At 34.5% G+C, this 17,859-nt stretch overlaps 2 protein-coding genes across 2 annotated transcripts; both read left to right on the top strand.

The window, feature by feature from the left end:
- Positions 1-1,989: 1,989 nt before the first annotated feature.
- Positions 1,990-6,476, top strand: LOC114752249 (splicing factor-like protein 1; the record flags this gene model as incomplete). The annotated part of the gene is made up of 2 exons (XM_028940973.1): positions 1,990-4,316; positions 5,312-6,476. A coding segment is annotated over one exon (2,289 nt), but the record flags the coding sequence as incomplete, so codon positions are not given.
- Positions 6,477-12,183: 5,707 nt separating this feature from the next.
- Positions 12,184-17,622, top strand: LOC114752248 (DNA-directed RNA polymerase III subunit rpc4-like). The gene is made up of 9 exons (XM_028940972.1): positions 12,184-12,307; positions 12,401-12,459; positions 12,551-12,614; positions 14,178-14,217; positions 15,514-15,767; positions 15,866-15,926; positions 16,200-16,291; positions 16,386-16,601; positions 17,468-17,622. Exons 1-9 carry the CDS (start codon positions 12,272-12,274, stop codon positions 17,591-17,593), a joined length of 948 nt encoding a protein of 315 aa, XP_028796805.1. The 5' UTR covers positions 12,184-12,271; the 3' UTR covers positions 17,594-17,622.
- The last annotated feature ends 237 nt before the right edge of the window (positions 17,623-17,859 follow it).

Here is a 17,859-nt window from a genome sequence, read left to right as displayed (position 1 = left end):
TAAATTGACAATTTAGCATTTATGACTTATTATTTGACATACAAGGCTTGTTATTGGTAATTGGATCGTGGAAATATGCAATTTTTGTTAAAATTTAAGTTAATGTGAATAGCTTTTTAAAATTTGTTATTTTTCATACTAGATTGTCATTGACAATTAAATTACGAAAATAATGCCAATTTTTGTTAAAACTTATGTTATTGTAAATAGCTTTTCAACACTTGTTATTTCCTATATTAGACTTCTCGTTGGTAACTAAATTATAGAAATAATACCAATTTCTGCTAAAACTTAAATTAATATTAATAGCTTTCCAAAACTTGTTATTTTTATACTAAACTTGTCATTAACAACTAAATTGTGAAAATAATGCCAATTTCTGCTAAAACTTAAGTTAACATAATAACTTTTCAAGACTTGTTATTTTCTACACTAGACTTGTTATTAGCAACTATATTATTGAGATAATATCAATTTCTGCTAAAATTTAAGTTAATGTTAATAACTTTTCAACACTTATTATGTTTCAATTTGAACCAAATATTTTCTATTAACTAATATTAAATCTCAATTTGAACCAAGTCTTACCAATACAGTCAAGGGAACAAACGCATTAGTGTTTTAAAAGATTCTAACTATAATCAATCAAGTATTATTATAATAATAGCACACACCAAATGAATTGACCGACCAATGATGAACATGATCAATTTATTAAGCAAAAGCGAGAGTAGTAATAAGACGCCCTTATTATGATGAAGGCAAGTAGCCATATAATTTGAATATTGGCAACCTTGCTTCCATACTTAATTTTTCCATAATTCTGATTGTGCTTTGCCACCTCAAAGTCTCCTGCATATATATTATAAATCCACAACTCTCTAACATGTCATTGTTAATGCATATCTATATATGTATGTATATTAAAGAAGGAGAAAGAAGAGGCAGGAGACAAAGATGAAGAGGGGGAGACGGAGAGGAAGAGGGAGGAGGAAGAAGGAAAAGAGGATGAGATGGAAAAAGAGAACAAGGAAGTATTTTGGTCTTTTTTCCAATATTTCATAGTTCATATTTAAGACCTCATCTCCCGCATTTAAGTACCTGTTTTGCAATTTTATATATTTAAAGATTTTTTTGTTTTGGTATTTTTTCTTCTTGTTTTTTTTGATAATTATGTATTTATAAGTGATTTTAATAAATTAAATCAAAACATAATCAACATTCTCAAAAAAAAAAAAATCTAAACAGAAATCATCATGAACTAACATCACCTTCAACTAATATCATTTATAAAATTATGATTATTTAAAATCACAATCGTTCACTTCTAATGCAGGTACTAAATTAAATATTCTAGTATTTCATGTTTTGATTATTAACATCCTAATCCTATTGTTAAAATTACTGCTAGGTTTTTTTTATCATATCAAAATTTTTATATTTTTTTTATTAGATGCCATGTGACTTAAAAATTTGTAATTTTTTTTTTATATAAACTTAATGGTTGAACTGCAAGCATATTTTAGCCTATTTTCAATTTAATTTTTTTTTTATTTTTAAAAATCTCTATCGAGAAACTTCTTGGGGTTTAATTTGATTTCACGGAAGGGGCTGACTCGTTCTTAACTTCTTTTACTTCCTGGCACAGTAATCTGTGTCGCCTCCTATAATAACGAGCCGCTGTCCTGTTCACTTCGTCTTATATATAAGATATCCGAGCGCTCACGATTTCCTCTTCCCTTCGAACGCTGAAACCAAGGCCAAACCCTAACCCTAGCTGTGCGATTCTATCCATGGACGCTCTTGAATCGAACCCTAATCCTTCTCCATTTCTTCCGTCCGAAACAGTCGTTTCGTACGATCATAACCCTGCTCCTCCGCCCCCGGAGAGCTTGGCATCGGATTTGCAGACGACATATGAGCAAACTGCGAACTCCGATTATCAAAACTCTTCGAAAACCCTTGCTTCGGATGGTCAAACGTTAACGGTCAACCCCGTCTGCTACTGGGAATGGATACGAGAACGGACTGGATAGCAGTCAGGGCGGTGCCGATAGCTGTAGCAATTCGAAGCCTGTGAGTGTGAAGCCGTTGATTTCTGAAAACGCGTGGACGAATAATACACAGAGTGGCACCGACAAGGATCACTCTGGTGGGGAAGAGGAAACTACAAGCAAACGTCGCCGCCGTAGTCGATGGGACCCGCAACCTGATTCCAATGATCAGAGTGGTGGTGAAGCCGGTGGCGGAACGAAGAAGAGGAAGTCACGATGGGCCGATGATGAGCCGAAGCCGGTGATTCAGCTTCCCGATTTCATGGGCGGTATTGAGTTTGATCCTGAAATTCAAGCTTTGAATAGTAGGCTTCTTGAGATCAGTCGAATGCTGCAATCAGGTTTGCCTTTAGATGATCGCCCTGAAGGTGCTAGATCTCCTTCACCTGAACCGATATATGATAACATGGGAATTAGAATTAACACTAGAGAATATCGTGCCCGTGAAAGATTGCAAAAGGAGAGGCAAGAAATCATTTCTCAGATTATCAAGAAAAACCCCGCATTCAAGCCACCCGCCGATTATAGGCCACCGAAGCTTCAGAAGAAGCTGTACATACCAATGAAAGAATATCCTGGTTACAACTTTATAGGGCTTATTATTGGTCCTCGAGGCAACACACAGAAGCGCATGGAAAGAGAAACTGGTGCTAAAATTGTGATTCGAGGTAAAGGGTCAGTGAAAGAGGGTAGACTGCAACAGAAGAGGGATTTGAAACCTGACCCTTCAGAGAATGAAGATTTGCATGTTCTTGTGGAGGCAGAAACACAAGAATCACTTGATGCTGCCGCAGGCATGGTGGAGAAACTCTTGCAGCCTGTGGATGAGGTGTTGAATGAGCATAAGAGGCAACAGCTTAGAGAACTTGCGGCCTTGAATGGTACAATTAGGGATGAAGAATATTGCCGGCTGTGTGGTGAACCTGGCCATCGCCAATATGCATGCCCTACGCGCACTTCTACATTTAAGAGTGAAGTGGTCTGTAAGCATTGTGGGGATGGTGGTCACCCAAGCATAGACTGTCCAGTGAAGGGAGCCACAGGCAAGAAGATGGATGACGAATATCAGAACTTTTTGGCAGAGCTGGGAGGGACAGTTCCAGAATCATCTATAAAACAGACCAACACGTTGGCAATTGGTTCAGGCAATTCTGGAAGCAATCCTCCTTGGGCTAACAATTCTGGATCGACTGGCGGTACATCACAAGCTGGCTTAGGGGCTAATCCGGTTAAAAAGGAAATTGATGATACAAATTTGTACATTGGGTATTTGCCGCCTACTCTTGATGATGATGGTCTGATCCAATTGTTTCAACAATTTGGTGAGATTGTTATGGCAAAGGTTATAAAAGATCGGATGACTGGTTTGAGTAAAGGATATGGGTTTGTCAAGTATGCTGATATCCAAATGGCAAATAATGCAATTATGGCCATGAATGGCTATCGCCTTGAGGGTAGAACCATTGCAGTGAGAGTTGCTGGTAAGCCGCCTCAGCCTACTGTTCCTCCTGGTCCGCCAGCATCAGCCATGCCCACATATCCTATTTCAAGCCAGCCAGTTGGTGCCTATCCATCCCAACAATATGCTGCTGGTGGTCCTTTAGGCGCTGCACCCCCTGGAAGTTATGCCAGTGCCCCAGTTCCATGGGGACCTCCTGTTCCTCCACCTTATGCTCCTTATGCTCCTCCCCCTCCTGGATCAACTATGTACCCTCCTATTCAAGGTCAATCTATACCTCCATACGGTATTCAGTATCCTCCAGTCCAGACAGCCCCTCCAGGTGCCCCATCCCAGCCTGCAGCTTCTAGTGAATCACAGCAGAGTTTCCCTCCAGGAGTGCAGTCTGACAGCAGCACTTCTACTCAATCTACGTCGGCCAATATTTATGGGAGTTCAATACCTTCTATGCCACCAACTGCTCAACCTACATATGCTACATCTTATGGTTATCCGCCTTACTATGGTACAGTTCCCCCTCCACCTCCCCCGCCTGCCCCTGCACCTATCCCGACTTCAGACCACATGCCTTGGGCTACCAATCCTTCTGTGCCGCCGCCTCCATCAACTACAGAGAAGACAACGTATGGTGCAGATCAATCTCAGAGCATAGGAAATGTGCCTTGGGCCACAAATCCTCCAATGCCACCCCCTTCTTCAACTGCAGAGAAGACAACATATGGTGCAGATTCGGAGTATGAGAAATTCATGGCAGAGATGAAATGATCTGGTTGGTCTGAAGTCATGCTTATAAGCTATGAAAGGTTTGTGTATTATCCATGTTACTTTTCTATGATTAATTCGTTGGTGGCCTTGTTCAACATTATATGCTGATAGAATTTAACGCTCTGAACCTTTTTACTTCTAACCTAGTTAGTTTCGTGGAGAAGTTTCTTATCAGTATTTAAGTCCATTTTCAAAAGGTTTTGCCCAACAAAAATCTTGAGTCGTCTCTGATTTTCTCGTTATTAGGAACTTCAACTTTACAGGTATTTAATCTAACATTGTGATGTTGGATGCATTTCTCTTATCAGTTCATCTATTATTATTAAGGCACTTCAGGGAAGTAATATTTTGAGTATTTGCTACATATTTCTCGGAGTTATCATTCTACAGGAATAAGAGAATACTGACTTTTAACGCCTCTGCTTTTCCCTTTTAATCCTAAAGATAGTCTTTATGTATAAAATAAGTTACCAAACGTTGTTTTTTTTTTTTTTTTTCCAATTCACTTTCCAATTGATGTTCACTTTTTTTGGGTATACCTGAAGGGCCCTTACAGTAAAAAGGTGAAAAAACATTATGCCTATGTAAGTATGTGATTCTTTATGCGCAATGTTTCCTGGATTAATGTTTTTCTCAGCTCACGTATTAATGTTGTTGAGTGTGATGCCATTCATATTTTAATGCTCAACAATAATCATGTGGAGCAGATACTAGTTAAAGTTGTATGGTTCAGGTATATAATTCTTATTCTCTTGAGTATGTTCAAGAAAAATTGAAATAGTTTAATGTTCTGACTCTTTTTCTGTAATGAAATAATGGATATGCTCATGGTTCTAATGTGGCGTTTTGCAGATTGTGTCGCTCTCATATCTAGTTTTAAGAGTTTTTTCTTTTCCTTCTATTCTCTATATGGCAGATGTCTGTGAATGTGTTCTTATTATATGTTAATATGTTCTCATGTTACTGTTTTATAACATTATTCATGATGTTGCAGTTTTTAACTCTTCATTGTTGTTATCTAACGTTGTGACAGGCTTGATGTTTCTTGGAGCTCTTGTGAACCTGATTTCTTAACCTGTTGCCATGACTTTCTTGGAAGTTTGGGACTCACTTCTTTAATCTTGCTGTGCTCTTATGACATTTGCAGAGATTTCGTCTAGAAGTTCAGGAGTCTTCATACAGGAGAGGCAATATCAAAGGGGCTTTCTGTTGTTATGATTATTATTGATCTTTGCTTATCTTGTTGGACTTACGTATTCTTATTTTTCCTTATGGTTCTCATTGATTCATACAGGGATGTCTGGTTGCTAAAGTTTTCTTCTGACAGTAATATTTTTGGGCAGCGGGTTCCTTCTGTTAAACGTAGATACATTTCTTGGTTAAATCATATTAGTTTATTAGAACTGTATTCTAACTTATTTGTAATTTTGATTGCAAGCGTCTTTTTTTTGACAGTTGTACTTATTTTAATTGCCTGGTGCTGAGGCTGCCTTTTAGATCCTGATGATAATATTATCCCGAAGTCACCTTAGGTTTTCATTTGAATATTTGGGATCTGTGGTCAGATGCCTTTCTAAAGATAATTGAATCCATTTAGATTTTTTTTTTCAAAAAAAAAAATCATTCAGTCCTGTAAAATGTCAGACCGCGGCACACATGCATATTTTGCCTCAATTAAATTCAGCTGACATGATGTTATGATCACCAAATTCTTGGATGATACAGGCAAATATCAGGTGATGACATTTGTTTCTGAGGTGATTTCATGTTATGGGCATAAGTTGAAGGGTGAGGCCCATACTATTGTTGATAGCTTTCTTTGACTTGTTTTCACGCACTCGGTTACCATGTAATGCTGGGCAAAGATTGAAAGTGAATGGTTAAAGAATTCGAGTTTGGGAGTCTTTCCTAATATCATGAAGGATGTCTCTGCTCATTTGGATTCAAGCTTTTGGGTTTCGTTGTGGTTCATGATATCTTAGGTTTTCTTGCTGGTGAATGCAACATGTCAATTAAAATGTTCCGTATATGCCGGAGCTGTGCTAACGCACTAGTGTGTTTGGCAGAGAAGAAGTGCTCGCTCTGTAGAATTTATTTCTTTTTCCACACCGCCAAGTCATAAAAATAGTACCATGTTTGGTTTATGATACATGTCATGAAGTAATAAATGGGCATACTGTTCCCTTACTTTTTCTATACACTGTGGAACTTAATTTCTCATTAGAATCTTTTGGACCGTCAGATTCCTGAGATGGTTAATTTTGACTGGAAGTAGTTGCACTCTCTCAAGATTTTACCTTGAAGGTTTTAAGCTATAGCATGTTGAGAACTGTCACAGGAATTGTCTTCCATCTGAGCTCAAGGTTTTGCCATAGTCAGAAAACAGTTAACTTAGTAGTTGGTCTCTCAAGTCTCTGTCGTGTGGCTTTGGCTTCGTGTTGCACTCTCCTAACATAGTAGTTATCCATCACAGTTTATGATTATTCATAGATATGTGGGTATCAGTTAGCTATTCCTTTTCAGTGGCTGTGTTAATTTTCTGTGGAATGCTATGTACCCTCATGCTTGTGGAGATGTTTAAACTAGGAGGCACCGGCCGCTGATGTTATGTGCTTGATCACAACCGATGTATAATTGTTGGATGGCTGAGATATGTATGGTCTAAAGCATTCTTATGTGCATCATGTGTTCAATTAGTTTTTTCTTTTCATTTTTGATAAAACTGTGTTTTACATTTAGAAGGAAAAAAAAAATCAATTTTGGCAATAATCTTTGTAATTAGTGTATTTATTTTAGTAAGGAAAATCATCATATTCATTTGCTGTGCATGCATTTGCCTTCCTTTAATCTTATTCTATTCGACTAGTTGCCATCGGTCATGCAAAATTGCATGTTTCTGTACTCTTTTTTAGATGGTATTTTGTAACATTTGGTCGGGAGTTGGATTATTGAGCTCTGTGGTCTGGTTTCTATTGTCTTGTGCCACATTGATTCAAAGGAGTGGCAAATTCTGCCCTGATTGATGGCTGATTTCTGAGTTACATATTTTTGTTACTGTCAGCTATATTGCGTACCTAGTGAATATGACCCTTGGCCTCGTGGTTTTCCTTGTGTCTGCGTGTGATTTTGATAGAATGTCTTGTAACCTTTTGGCTAGATGGCGCTTGCCTTGTCGTTTGAGCGTAGATGTGGTAGGTGGTGGGTTTTTGTCAAGTTACGCCTTTAATCCTATTCCCGTGTTTCCTGTGTTGTTTAACCTTTCTTGTTTGTCACAAGGGCGATGGGGCCACGATAATAAAGCGAAGGCGACCTTACAGTGAGGTTGATATCGATGGTATATTGTATGCTTCGGGTTATCATCATTTGGTTAAATTTAATTAGAGTCGAAGCCTTTTGAACCAGCTCAAGTAGTAAGGGTGGGATTGTGATGTGGGATGTGGGTATATGCTTAAATGCTGTTCTATGTATCATAAAAGAAAAACAGTGAAGGGCGTACGGGTGTTAGGATTAACTTGTCCCAAGTGATTTTTTGTAGATGTGAGTTGTCAAGTGCTAAAGAGTGTTTTTAAGTGATTTTTGGGTTTTGAGCAAGTAGTCTCGATTTAAATTCTTCTTTTGCTTTTGCATTTATATATAAGATGAATATATATCAGGACGCAAAATTCATTGACAAATTGGTCTTTTTAATTTCAAGGGGCTGGTGGGTGAGGGTTGGTGCTGTAGCATTAGTTTGTGTTTGAGAAACAAAATTTTATGAAATAACAAAATCTTGGATATTTCGTACTTGAGAAGTTAGATTGGGTTTTCAGCGTTAGTGGTGATTTGGAAATCAGTGATTATTTTAAGAAATGATAATTGCAAGGGATGCCGTCATTTTTAGTTCGTTAAATTAAATTTGATCAGTTTTGGTTTTTGAAATATGAATCTATGTAGGTTTTAAAGAAACCAACAAAAAAAAAATCATATTTTGATTTCAAATTTAAAGGATTAAAATTTAAAAGAGATCAGAAGTTAGTTTCAAACCCATTGCAGTGATTGTCGTTGTGCAAGTTTTTGGCTGGTGTTTTGTACATGGCAAAATTATGAGGTGGTTATTGACCTTTGAGTGTATAATGTAGTAATTCTTTTAAAATAAATTAATTATTGACCCCATCACTAGAATTTTAAACTTGAATGTGAATTGTTAAAGTAATAACACTGAGATTTTTAGTTTTTGTACAATTGAAGTCTTGGTCACCATGAAGGCTTAATATGACAAGTAAAATATGTACGGTGCAGTCATGAAAATGTTTATATACGTATGCATACTACTCTTCTAGTACTTAATATAAGACTTATTTAATTAATTTGATTAGATTAAAGAAGTTAGGTAAGTTAATTAATTATAAGAAATGTGACACGTTGTTTTAAAAATACCATAATCATCTTTGTTAATACCCCTCTCTCTTCTATTTGATTATAGTTGAAGAAGTATCTATAGAGGTAATTTAGAAAAAATTGATAAATATGATAAATGAATCTTATATTTAGAATTTAAACTAAATAAATGAATATTATATTTAGAATTAAAACTAACTCAATAATTAGGCTTTATATTAAAGATCGGAAGAGTATATATATTTGGGTAAATGAGAAGGCAAGCTTTAGCTTAAGTCGAAGGTTGAAGTCATCAGAGTGCTACCTGAAACCTCAGGTTCCCTGGAACGGTTAGCAAGGTCTCTGTACATTTGGTTGACATAAGCAACGATGCTCAAAACCATATTCACCCCATGAGCATTCTTTGCTAGGATGGCAATCAGCCTGTTGGTAAGGTGTTTGGAAAAGGAAAAGTAATTTATAGGTGTTATAAGTTAGGTTGTAAATTGGGGAGCTGTTTGCCAAAGTTTTTAGTCAATAGGTGAACAGTTTTTTTTAAAGTACAATTGTAAAAACTCTTGTCTATGATTTGTGTAAAAGTAGTTTTTAACAATTAAAAGATATTTTTGTCTTTATGTTTATGTTATTCTTATGCTTATCTTTATATTTTTTTTTGCTTATTATATTTATTTTTAATATTTTCTTAAATAAAAATAATTTTTAATAGTTTGTATAATATTTAAATTTTTAATATTATTTTTTATTTATATTTATATTAATTATGTAGAGTATATTACTTAATTAATTATGTAATATTATTTGGTTAAAATTTTTTTGCATTATTATGATTTTTAATTTAAATATATTTTATTCATTAAATATAATTTTTTTCTATTATAATAATTTAAAATTATTATATTCTGGAAATTCATATTTTTAATCATTTTTATTATTTAATAAAGGTTATACTCATGTTGATCATTTTACAAATTAAACTTACTTATTCAATTAAAATCTAAATAATTTTTTTACTTTACAAATTAATTTTTACAAAAGTTAATCTAAACATTAATCATATTATTCAATCTCACTTTTTTCAAAGTTAAATTGAAAATAAGTTTTTTTTTTACTGTTAATCCAAGCAGACTAAAGATATATATCTCAATGAACAAATATCCAAATAAGAGCAAAAAAGCAAGTTAGTAAATCTCCTTATTTGTGTTGAGTTTTTAAGAGTCAGATTAAAAATAAGTTATTTTTTCTATTACTAATCTAAACGGACCCAATATATATCTCAATGAACAATTATCCAAATAAGAGCAAAAAAGCAAGTTAGTAAATGTGATTACACCGCACAAGCGTTTGTTTCCAAATTCAAGCCAAAGGATAAAGAATGGAGACATGGACGTTACAATGACTATGGTTGTGTTAAACAAGAAATTGCTATCACGACTATTCAAGTTCTAGTTACAAGAATCAAACATATTGTTCTAGCATGTTTCTTGCTTCGCTAAACCTTCCATAACACGGTCACAACTTAATATAGCTAATTAGTGTAGACACAATCAATACGTATAACAATTAAGTAACTAAATTACAAAACATCAAGTTCCCCTAAAAATCTCAATCTCCAACCTAAATCCTCCATTTCTCACAATTTGCCCAATCCTTCAATCCAAACATGTGATCAATCTTTTCTACAACGTGACAACTCATTTGAATAACTAGAAAACCTCAATTGTGACCAATCAATCCGATTCCCCATTTTATAACTTAGGGTCCCAATCTCCAACATACCATAAACGAACTTCAAGATCAATAAATCAAACCGATTAAACCTTACTTCTAATTCATATAAACTTAACTTAATCATTAGACCACAATTTAAATGATTGCATTATCAATTTCCTACAAAGCCCTTAAGTTATCATCAAACGCTAACATCAAATCACACAACTTAAAATTCAATAAAAGTAAACCAATTAGACACTTAGAGGGTGTTTGGACCGCAAAACAAGACAAATTCCTTCATATATTTATTTTGTATACCATAAAAATACTTTTAAAACTATGATTTTGTTTTTACCCAAACACCTTTTTAATCTACTCTTATTAGTTCATTTAAACATAGTCTGACTCAACAAAACTCTCATCCCTCTCAGATTCACAAGCCCTAGCCACACCATCTCAATTAAATATAAAAAGCTGGGAGGAGAAATGTAGAAATCAATAAATAATTAACCATACTGTTATAAAGCTTGAAATCACTTCAAAATGGCCTAAAATTGATGCTCCAGCGGAGCCCAAACATTTTTCTTCTGTTTTTTTGCATCTCCAACTCCCCTTTTGGAGGTATCTATATCGTCTAAAACGTAATGAGAAAATTTTTCTGTTATAGAAAGCATACAGAGCATTAAATCAAGCTAAAGTTTACCTCATCTCGATTCTTCCAAATTCAATTATAAATTTTTTATTGTGATTATACTCCTCTGGTTTTTAATATAAAACTCATTTAATTAATTTGATTAGATTAAGGAAGTTAGGTAAGTTAGTTAATTATAAGAAAAATGATACATTTTTCCTAAAACACCATAATCATCTTTCTTAATACTCTTTCACTCTCTTCTACTTGATTATGGTTGAGGGAATATTTATAGGGATAATTTAGAGAAAATTGATAAATATGAGAAATGGGTCTTATATTTAGGATCAAAACCAACTCAAAAATTGAGTCTATATTAAGGACCAGAGGAGTAGAATGAAAAAACCAAGTCAAAAAATGAATTTTTAATTATTATTTATATTTATTTATTAATTTAGCTCATATATTATTTTTAGAATAAGGTTCAAGTTAACTTATAATTAAGTTATAATATAATTTTTAAATAGAGTAAGTCTTACTCATGAGATTCATTGTTCAAGCATTGCCTTGCTCTCTTCTTGTTGGACTATATTTAATATAATGCCTTTCTTTGTGCGTGTGTTTATTTTCATTGAAACCATCAACATTTCATAATTTAATAAATCAAATAGATGATTTTGCGTCAATTACTTCCCCTCAAAATATTATATGGAAGTTTAATGAATTATCAACCATCATTTACGTTGGTGAAAAAAAAAAAATATATATATATACAATTTTTTTCCCCATCGAATTTAAGTGAAATTTTACTAGTTCTCAAGATTAGGAATTTCTTTACTAGACTTGATTAGGAGATATTGAGCTGTGGCAGCTTAAATTTTTTGCCAAGAATATTAATATACGTTCCACGCATTATATTTAAAAAATATAATAGCAAGTATAATTAATGTTTGTTCGAATTTATTGATGAGCTTTTAGCTAAGCTCGCAGAGTTCTAATAATAGGATTAAGTTAATTTTTATTATAATTTTTTGTAAAATAATAACTGCATTAAATTTTTTAAATAAAATCTCCAAGATTTAAAACATAGTTTTTGTTAAAATATGGTGAGCTCATATGTTATATAACAGAATTCCAGAGCCGATGCATAAAATATCCTGTCTTCCTAGTGGTACTGTGCTTGGTTTTCATTCTCTAGGTCGCTGGTTCGATTCTTGCCCTAGCCTTCCTTTTTGGCCTTTTTGGACTCAGTTCATCTTCCTCATTTCTACGACCATGGATGGAGACCAGCCATCTTCTGCTCGCAGGAAGGTATAATTTTCTATTCGAATTCCGGCAAAACTCTCTCATTTCATTAAACAAGATTCGATTTCAACTCCCAGTGACTTCGATTTCCTCTGGCAGGTAAAGTTCGCTCCGAGATCTCCACCTACCAGGAAGCCTAAACCAAAGACGCCGAAATCGTAATTCCGCAAAATTCACTGTGAATTTCCACCATTTCCCTTTGAAATCTGTACGAAAATTTTCTGATTATTGTTATTATGGTTGATGCAGTGAAGCTGGAGAAGAAAATGATGGAGAAAGTGCTCAAGCTCGAGCTCTATTGCGTCACATGAGCGTAAGTCTTCCCTCTTCTCTGATTCTGTTATTGTTCTTTGAAGATCTGAGCTTAAAAATCATATCATCATATTCTTACAGACTCTTGGTTCTTGTTCTTATTTTGTATTTGATTCAATTGCCGAGTGCCAGTTTCGAACACGTGACTTGGTTGGTGATTCTTGAATTGCTATCACCATCAAGCCAAAATTTCGAACGGCTTTTTGTAGTTATTTTGTTAATCTACTTGTTAACTGAAGGGGATGACCGGTTTAATTGCGCGTTTTGGTCGGTAAGAGATTTAGAAAACAGTGAATCAAAATTTGCATACCTGGCTATGCCCAAAACAAATTTGCATATTTGGCCCAAAAAGAAAACAAAGTTATTGAAGTAGATTAAAATCTATAGGAGGAACCTAGCTATTTTCTCATAACGTGAGTTTTGTTGATTATAATTTCCTCCCTAAACTTTAGCTTGATGCAATTTGATCCCTATAACTGTAAAATATTAGTCCTCATATTTAAAAAAATAAAATTACATATTGCAAAAAGGTTGGGTGCTAAAATTTTATATAATTAACATTGCATTGAGTTAAAATTTAGGCAGCAAATTTCAACTAAGTCAAAATTATAAGAATTGAACTTTACCAAATCAAAAATTTAAGAATTGAATAACTCTATATTCTAATCAAAACTATAGAAACTAACTAACTAATTTTCGCAATGCCAGTTCATCGCGATTGCAAGCAGAACCGTCCTCGCTCTGAAGGCGGTGTCCCATTTTATTTATTTATTTATTTAGTTTTTCATTATCATGTAGTCTCAAAAGAAAAAAATAAATGCAACCAGATGTGACCTCACGTGATTTTAAGTTCTTACTTTAAATGTATGTATTATTGTATTTATTTTTACGTATTCATATGAAACATTGGGGCGTGTTTGGTTGTTTAGCAATAGATCAACCTATTTTCCGACTTTTTTCTCCTTTCTTTCGTAGTTGGTGCTTTATAATATCTTTCTCATGGCTGATAGACTGAGGTGGCAATTCTTAAGATCACTAGGACCCTTTTGATAGGCTTGAGAGAGCATTTTGATGTTTCGTTGAGATGTTCAAAAGGAAAAAAGAAAAAAGAAAAAGGGCATCATGCTAGATAGTTAAGACTTGAATCGTTTTTTTATTTTATTGTTAAATTTCTACTTGTCTCTGGGAATCGATTTGTGCCCCAAAAGAAAGTCAAGCCGAAGCATTGTTACGACATGTCTAAAATGATAATTAATAAGGATTATTGAATACTTTTGATTTTTTCTTTGGAAAAAGTGTTGAAAACTTTGAATTGTCAATCAATTCGTGACTGTAGAGGATCTAGCTTCGGTAACATGACCTGCGGCAGCCCTGCTTCTCTCTAGGAATTTGTCCCTTCCTTTTTTTTTTTTTTTAATTATTAAATTTCAAGGAGAACAATTTTGTGGGAGTGTCAGCTTATATTGAATCTCTGTAATTCCTATGTCAAACAAACATACTTATGGGCTCTATCCTTTTCTTCTTGCTGATATAATACTGATATATTTTCAACCTGGATTTGCAGGAGAGCATCACAAGACGAAGTCCTAAAGTTGAAACAAAAGGTAACGATCTTATTTGTACTTGCGCCTTGCTTGCCACATGATATTTGCAAAGCATGTTCTTACATTAATGATCATATTTTTACCATAATCTTGCATCCCGAATGGTATTTTCTGTTGAGCATTAAGTTTCACTTGATTTTGTTCATTACCTCAAATTTCTTACAGAAAATTGACGTGTACTTATCTGTGCGTCTTTTCCTGTATTAGCGAAGTCTGTCGTAGTTTCTTGCCTAGAAGCCAATCTCGACTTCAACTATCTTTAATATGTAGTGCAAATAAAAGACACTGAACTGGAACCCCAAAAAAAAAAAAGAAGAAGGAAATAATAGAAAAATAATGGAGTTTGTGGAATAAGCTATGATGTCCTGGTGACCGCAATAGCAAAAATTTACAAGGTTCTCATGCGTGAAAGTTTTGGAGCAGAATGTGTCTGGAAATTTGTGTTGCATATGTTTGTTTTATTTTAGCAATCTTGACTTCTCAATAGAAAGCGTAAATTTATCCTATTAACAAATGGAGTTTATGTTTCAGTCTTAGGTAGGATTTTGAAGAAGCACTAGCCGGTTACTACATATTCTTTTCTTGTCTCTATCTAACTGTATCATCATTTGGCGACATATAAAATATCCCCATTTGCTTAGACTTGATCAATGCACAAGTTCCCTTGAACCTTCTCTAGTGATATTTGGTGACAAGTATATTTTGTGCCTTTTGGAGTTTGAATAGCTTGATATATGTTTGATAACCACTAACCAGAGGTTGTCATGTTCACTTTTCCTTCTACTCTGTGCTTCTGCATCAGAAAGTAAATTCTGATATATCTCTGCATCGTGCATGTTATCTCATGACAGTTGCATGGCCTTATGTGTGATAATTTTTTAGAAGTTCTTGAAAATTAAATAGGGGTAAAGATAACTCCCCGTCTATTTATGGTCTAAGAACAGTAAAAATGCCTCAAGAAGTTTTACTTTTTCCCTCTGAACTCTTCCCTTTCATTTGTATCCAGGAATTGGATAGTCTTGGTGTTGGGTGAGAAGCACAAATAACATGGAACTACTGGAATATATCACACTTCATTTTTACAAAGGAGCTGTTAATTGGCTATTATAATTATAAATATCTCTAAACCATAGTAATAACACCGCAGTTTGACTGGACAAACATTTTTCTCTTCTTGAGTAGCTTTCTGAATCTGTGATCAGTTTACAGTTTATAGATAAATTCTCATTACCATCGTCATTGTTTACCTTTTGATTAATTTAACTGAATCCTTATGTTCTCTGTTAAAAATTCCAGCAAATGTGCAAGTTGCATTTGGTCCTGGTGCTAGTTCATCGCCATCCCTACGAACATATGGTAACAGTAAGGGCAAGAATAGAGGTCAAAGCAGCAGTAGCTCATCATCCAGAGTTTCTGGTAATGGGGAAGATGTTTTAACATTGCCTTCAACTGCTGTGGAGAATCAAAATGATGTTTATATGATAGATGCTACTAATGCTGTAACCGATGCATCAGCTAGGAAAACAAATAAAGAATACCGGGAACCATGGGTAAGAAATTGTCATTACTGATCGTTTCTTATCCTATCTACATCTTCCTAAAAAGAGCAAGGTCTAAGCATTTTTTTTTTAAAAAAAAAAAACTGCAGGATTATCAATCTTATTATCCTACCACGCTGCCGCTGAGGAAGCCTAATTCTGGGAACCCAGGTATGCTTTAATCAAATTCAACAAATGATCCATCAACAAAATTCAATTTCGTCAATGAGACTCGACGGAGAACATGATATATCATACCCAAAAAAGTACTTGTAATGTGATGGCCAATGAGTTCCCGAGAACATAAAATAATTAATATCAGCAAAACCCTTTTTCAGGTTTTTTCTTAACTAATGAACTATAGATCTACGATGGCATTTCTGATGAATTTATTGAGCTTTGTAACATTGAATTTCATTTACCTGTTTCTTTTTTCTCTTTCAGAAATTCTTGATGAGCAAGAATTTGGGGAAGCTGCTACTAGTGTAGAATATGATGAGGAAGCTGTTAATAATGCCGCAGAACTTGGTCTCTTGGTCAGTAGTCACAATAAAACGTGTTAGTATAAATTCTAAGCTTTTTGCTGTGCAGTGCATGTGACTGTAAGTATGCATGATAAAATTTCAACAGGATGACAGGGACGGAAAAAAGATGCTTTTGTTTCAGCTCCCTCCTCTGCCATTGGTTAAGCAGCCGGCCAGCGTGAAAGGGAAGGAGAAATTAGGTACATCAGAAGCTTCCATAAAGGGCTGCAATCTGGAAGATTTGTCAGGGGGCTACATGGGCAAAATGCTAGTATACAAGAGTGGAGCAGTTAAATTAAAGCTTGGAGAGAACTTATTTGATGTGAGTTTTACAACTTGGCTCTGAAATTTACATGTGGCATGACCATGGCTAGGGACATACCAAAAAGTTACTCAACAAAGCTAAGAACAAAATTATCTTTTTTAATTTGATAAAGTAACTAAAGTATAAATGTCTGAGTTGAATATGGTACTAAAATCAGCATTAAACTCAGCAATTCTTCTCATGGAACAAGTAATTAATCAAACTTACTGCTTGAGTTATGAGCATTGATGTTTTGTTCTGTTACACGGATTATGTCTTCGTAGACTGCAAGAATTGATCTATTGTGTCATAAACATGATTGGTTCTTCGTTTACATTTTCTCAGCTTCATGCATGAAAGTTACTTTAATAGATGTGCTACTTTGAAGATTCTTATATTGAAAGTCTAAAGTGCTTCATGTTACAACCTATATAGTTAGGGAGGCTAGTTTCACATGCTACAACCTCAAGATGGTAGTAACAGTTGATAATAACAAACTTAGTAGTTGGTACTATGTATGATGTTTTAGTGACATTATCTTGCTTGATAAACTTTTTCTGGTTAGATTCTTTGCATTCATGCATTTGTAGGAAAGAAAATGTAAAGGGACATTGTTGTGTGTGACTTACATCTTACCTTTCAATCCTCATCTTTTGTCCCCACGATATACCGTGAACGTAAAGAATCTGAGGACACTGTCTGATTTTACTACTTGAGAGACCATTTTGCTCATCTCTTGAGAACTACACAAAAAGTAGGCACTACGAGGGATCTAAATCCTACTACCATTGCCAAAGGCCTTGTAGTCTTGTGGTTTTGACCCTCCACTGTAAATGGGAGGTCACAGGTTTAATCCCATTTGTAACATCAGGCCATTTGTGCAGGTGTCTGTTGGTTCAGATTGTTTGTTTGCTCAAGATGTGGTGGCCATGGAAATTGCAGGAAGAAACTGCTGTGTTCTTGGGGAACTTAACAAAAGGGCTGTTGTAACTCCTGATGACTTTGATTGAGCAAGTAGAATCAAATATTGACCTGTTTGTGGATACTGGATAGGGTATATTTTGTAGGGGTAAATATATGTCTAGAAATGCTAATTCTGTTGATTCAGTTGCACGTTGAACTGCTGTAGCTTCTTCCAATTATTGACTTTGTTTTTATTATTTGCAACCATGCGATGAAGAATCTAATTCCCATTTTCAGTATAGCTTTTATGGGAGATTTCACATGTGAATCATGTTTCATTTGTAATGTTCATATTAACCTGAAATTCTTTAAC

Source organism: Neltuma alba, unplaced genomic scaffold (genome assembly GCF_004799145.2).
Source record: "Neltuma alba isolate B1F8T4 unplaced genomic scaffold, ASM479914v2 tig00007298_pilon, whole genome shotgun sequence".
NCBI classification, from domain to species: domain Eukaryota; kingdom Viridiplantae; phylum Streptophyta; class Magnoliopsida; order Fabales; family Fabaceae; genus Neltuma; species Neltuma alba.
This window is presented reverse-complemented; position numbering and strand designations above follow the sequence as displayed.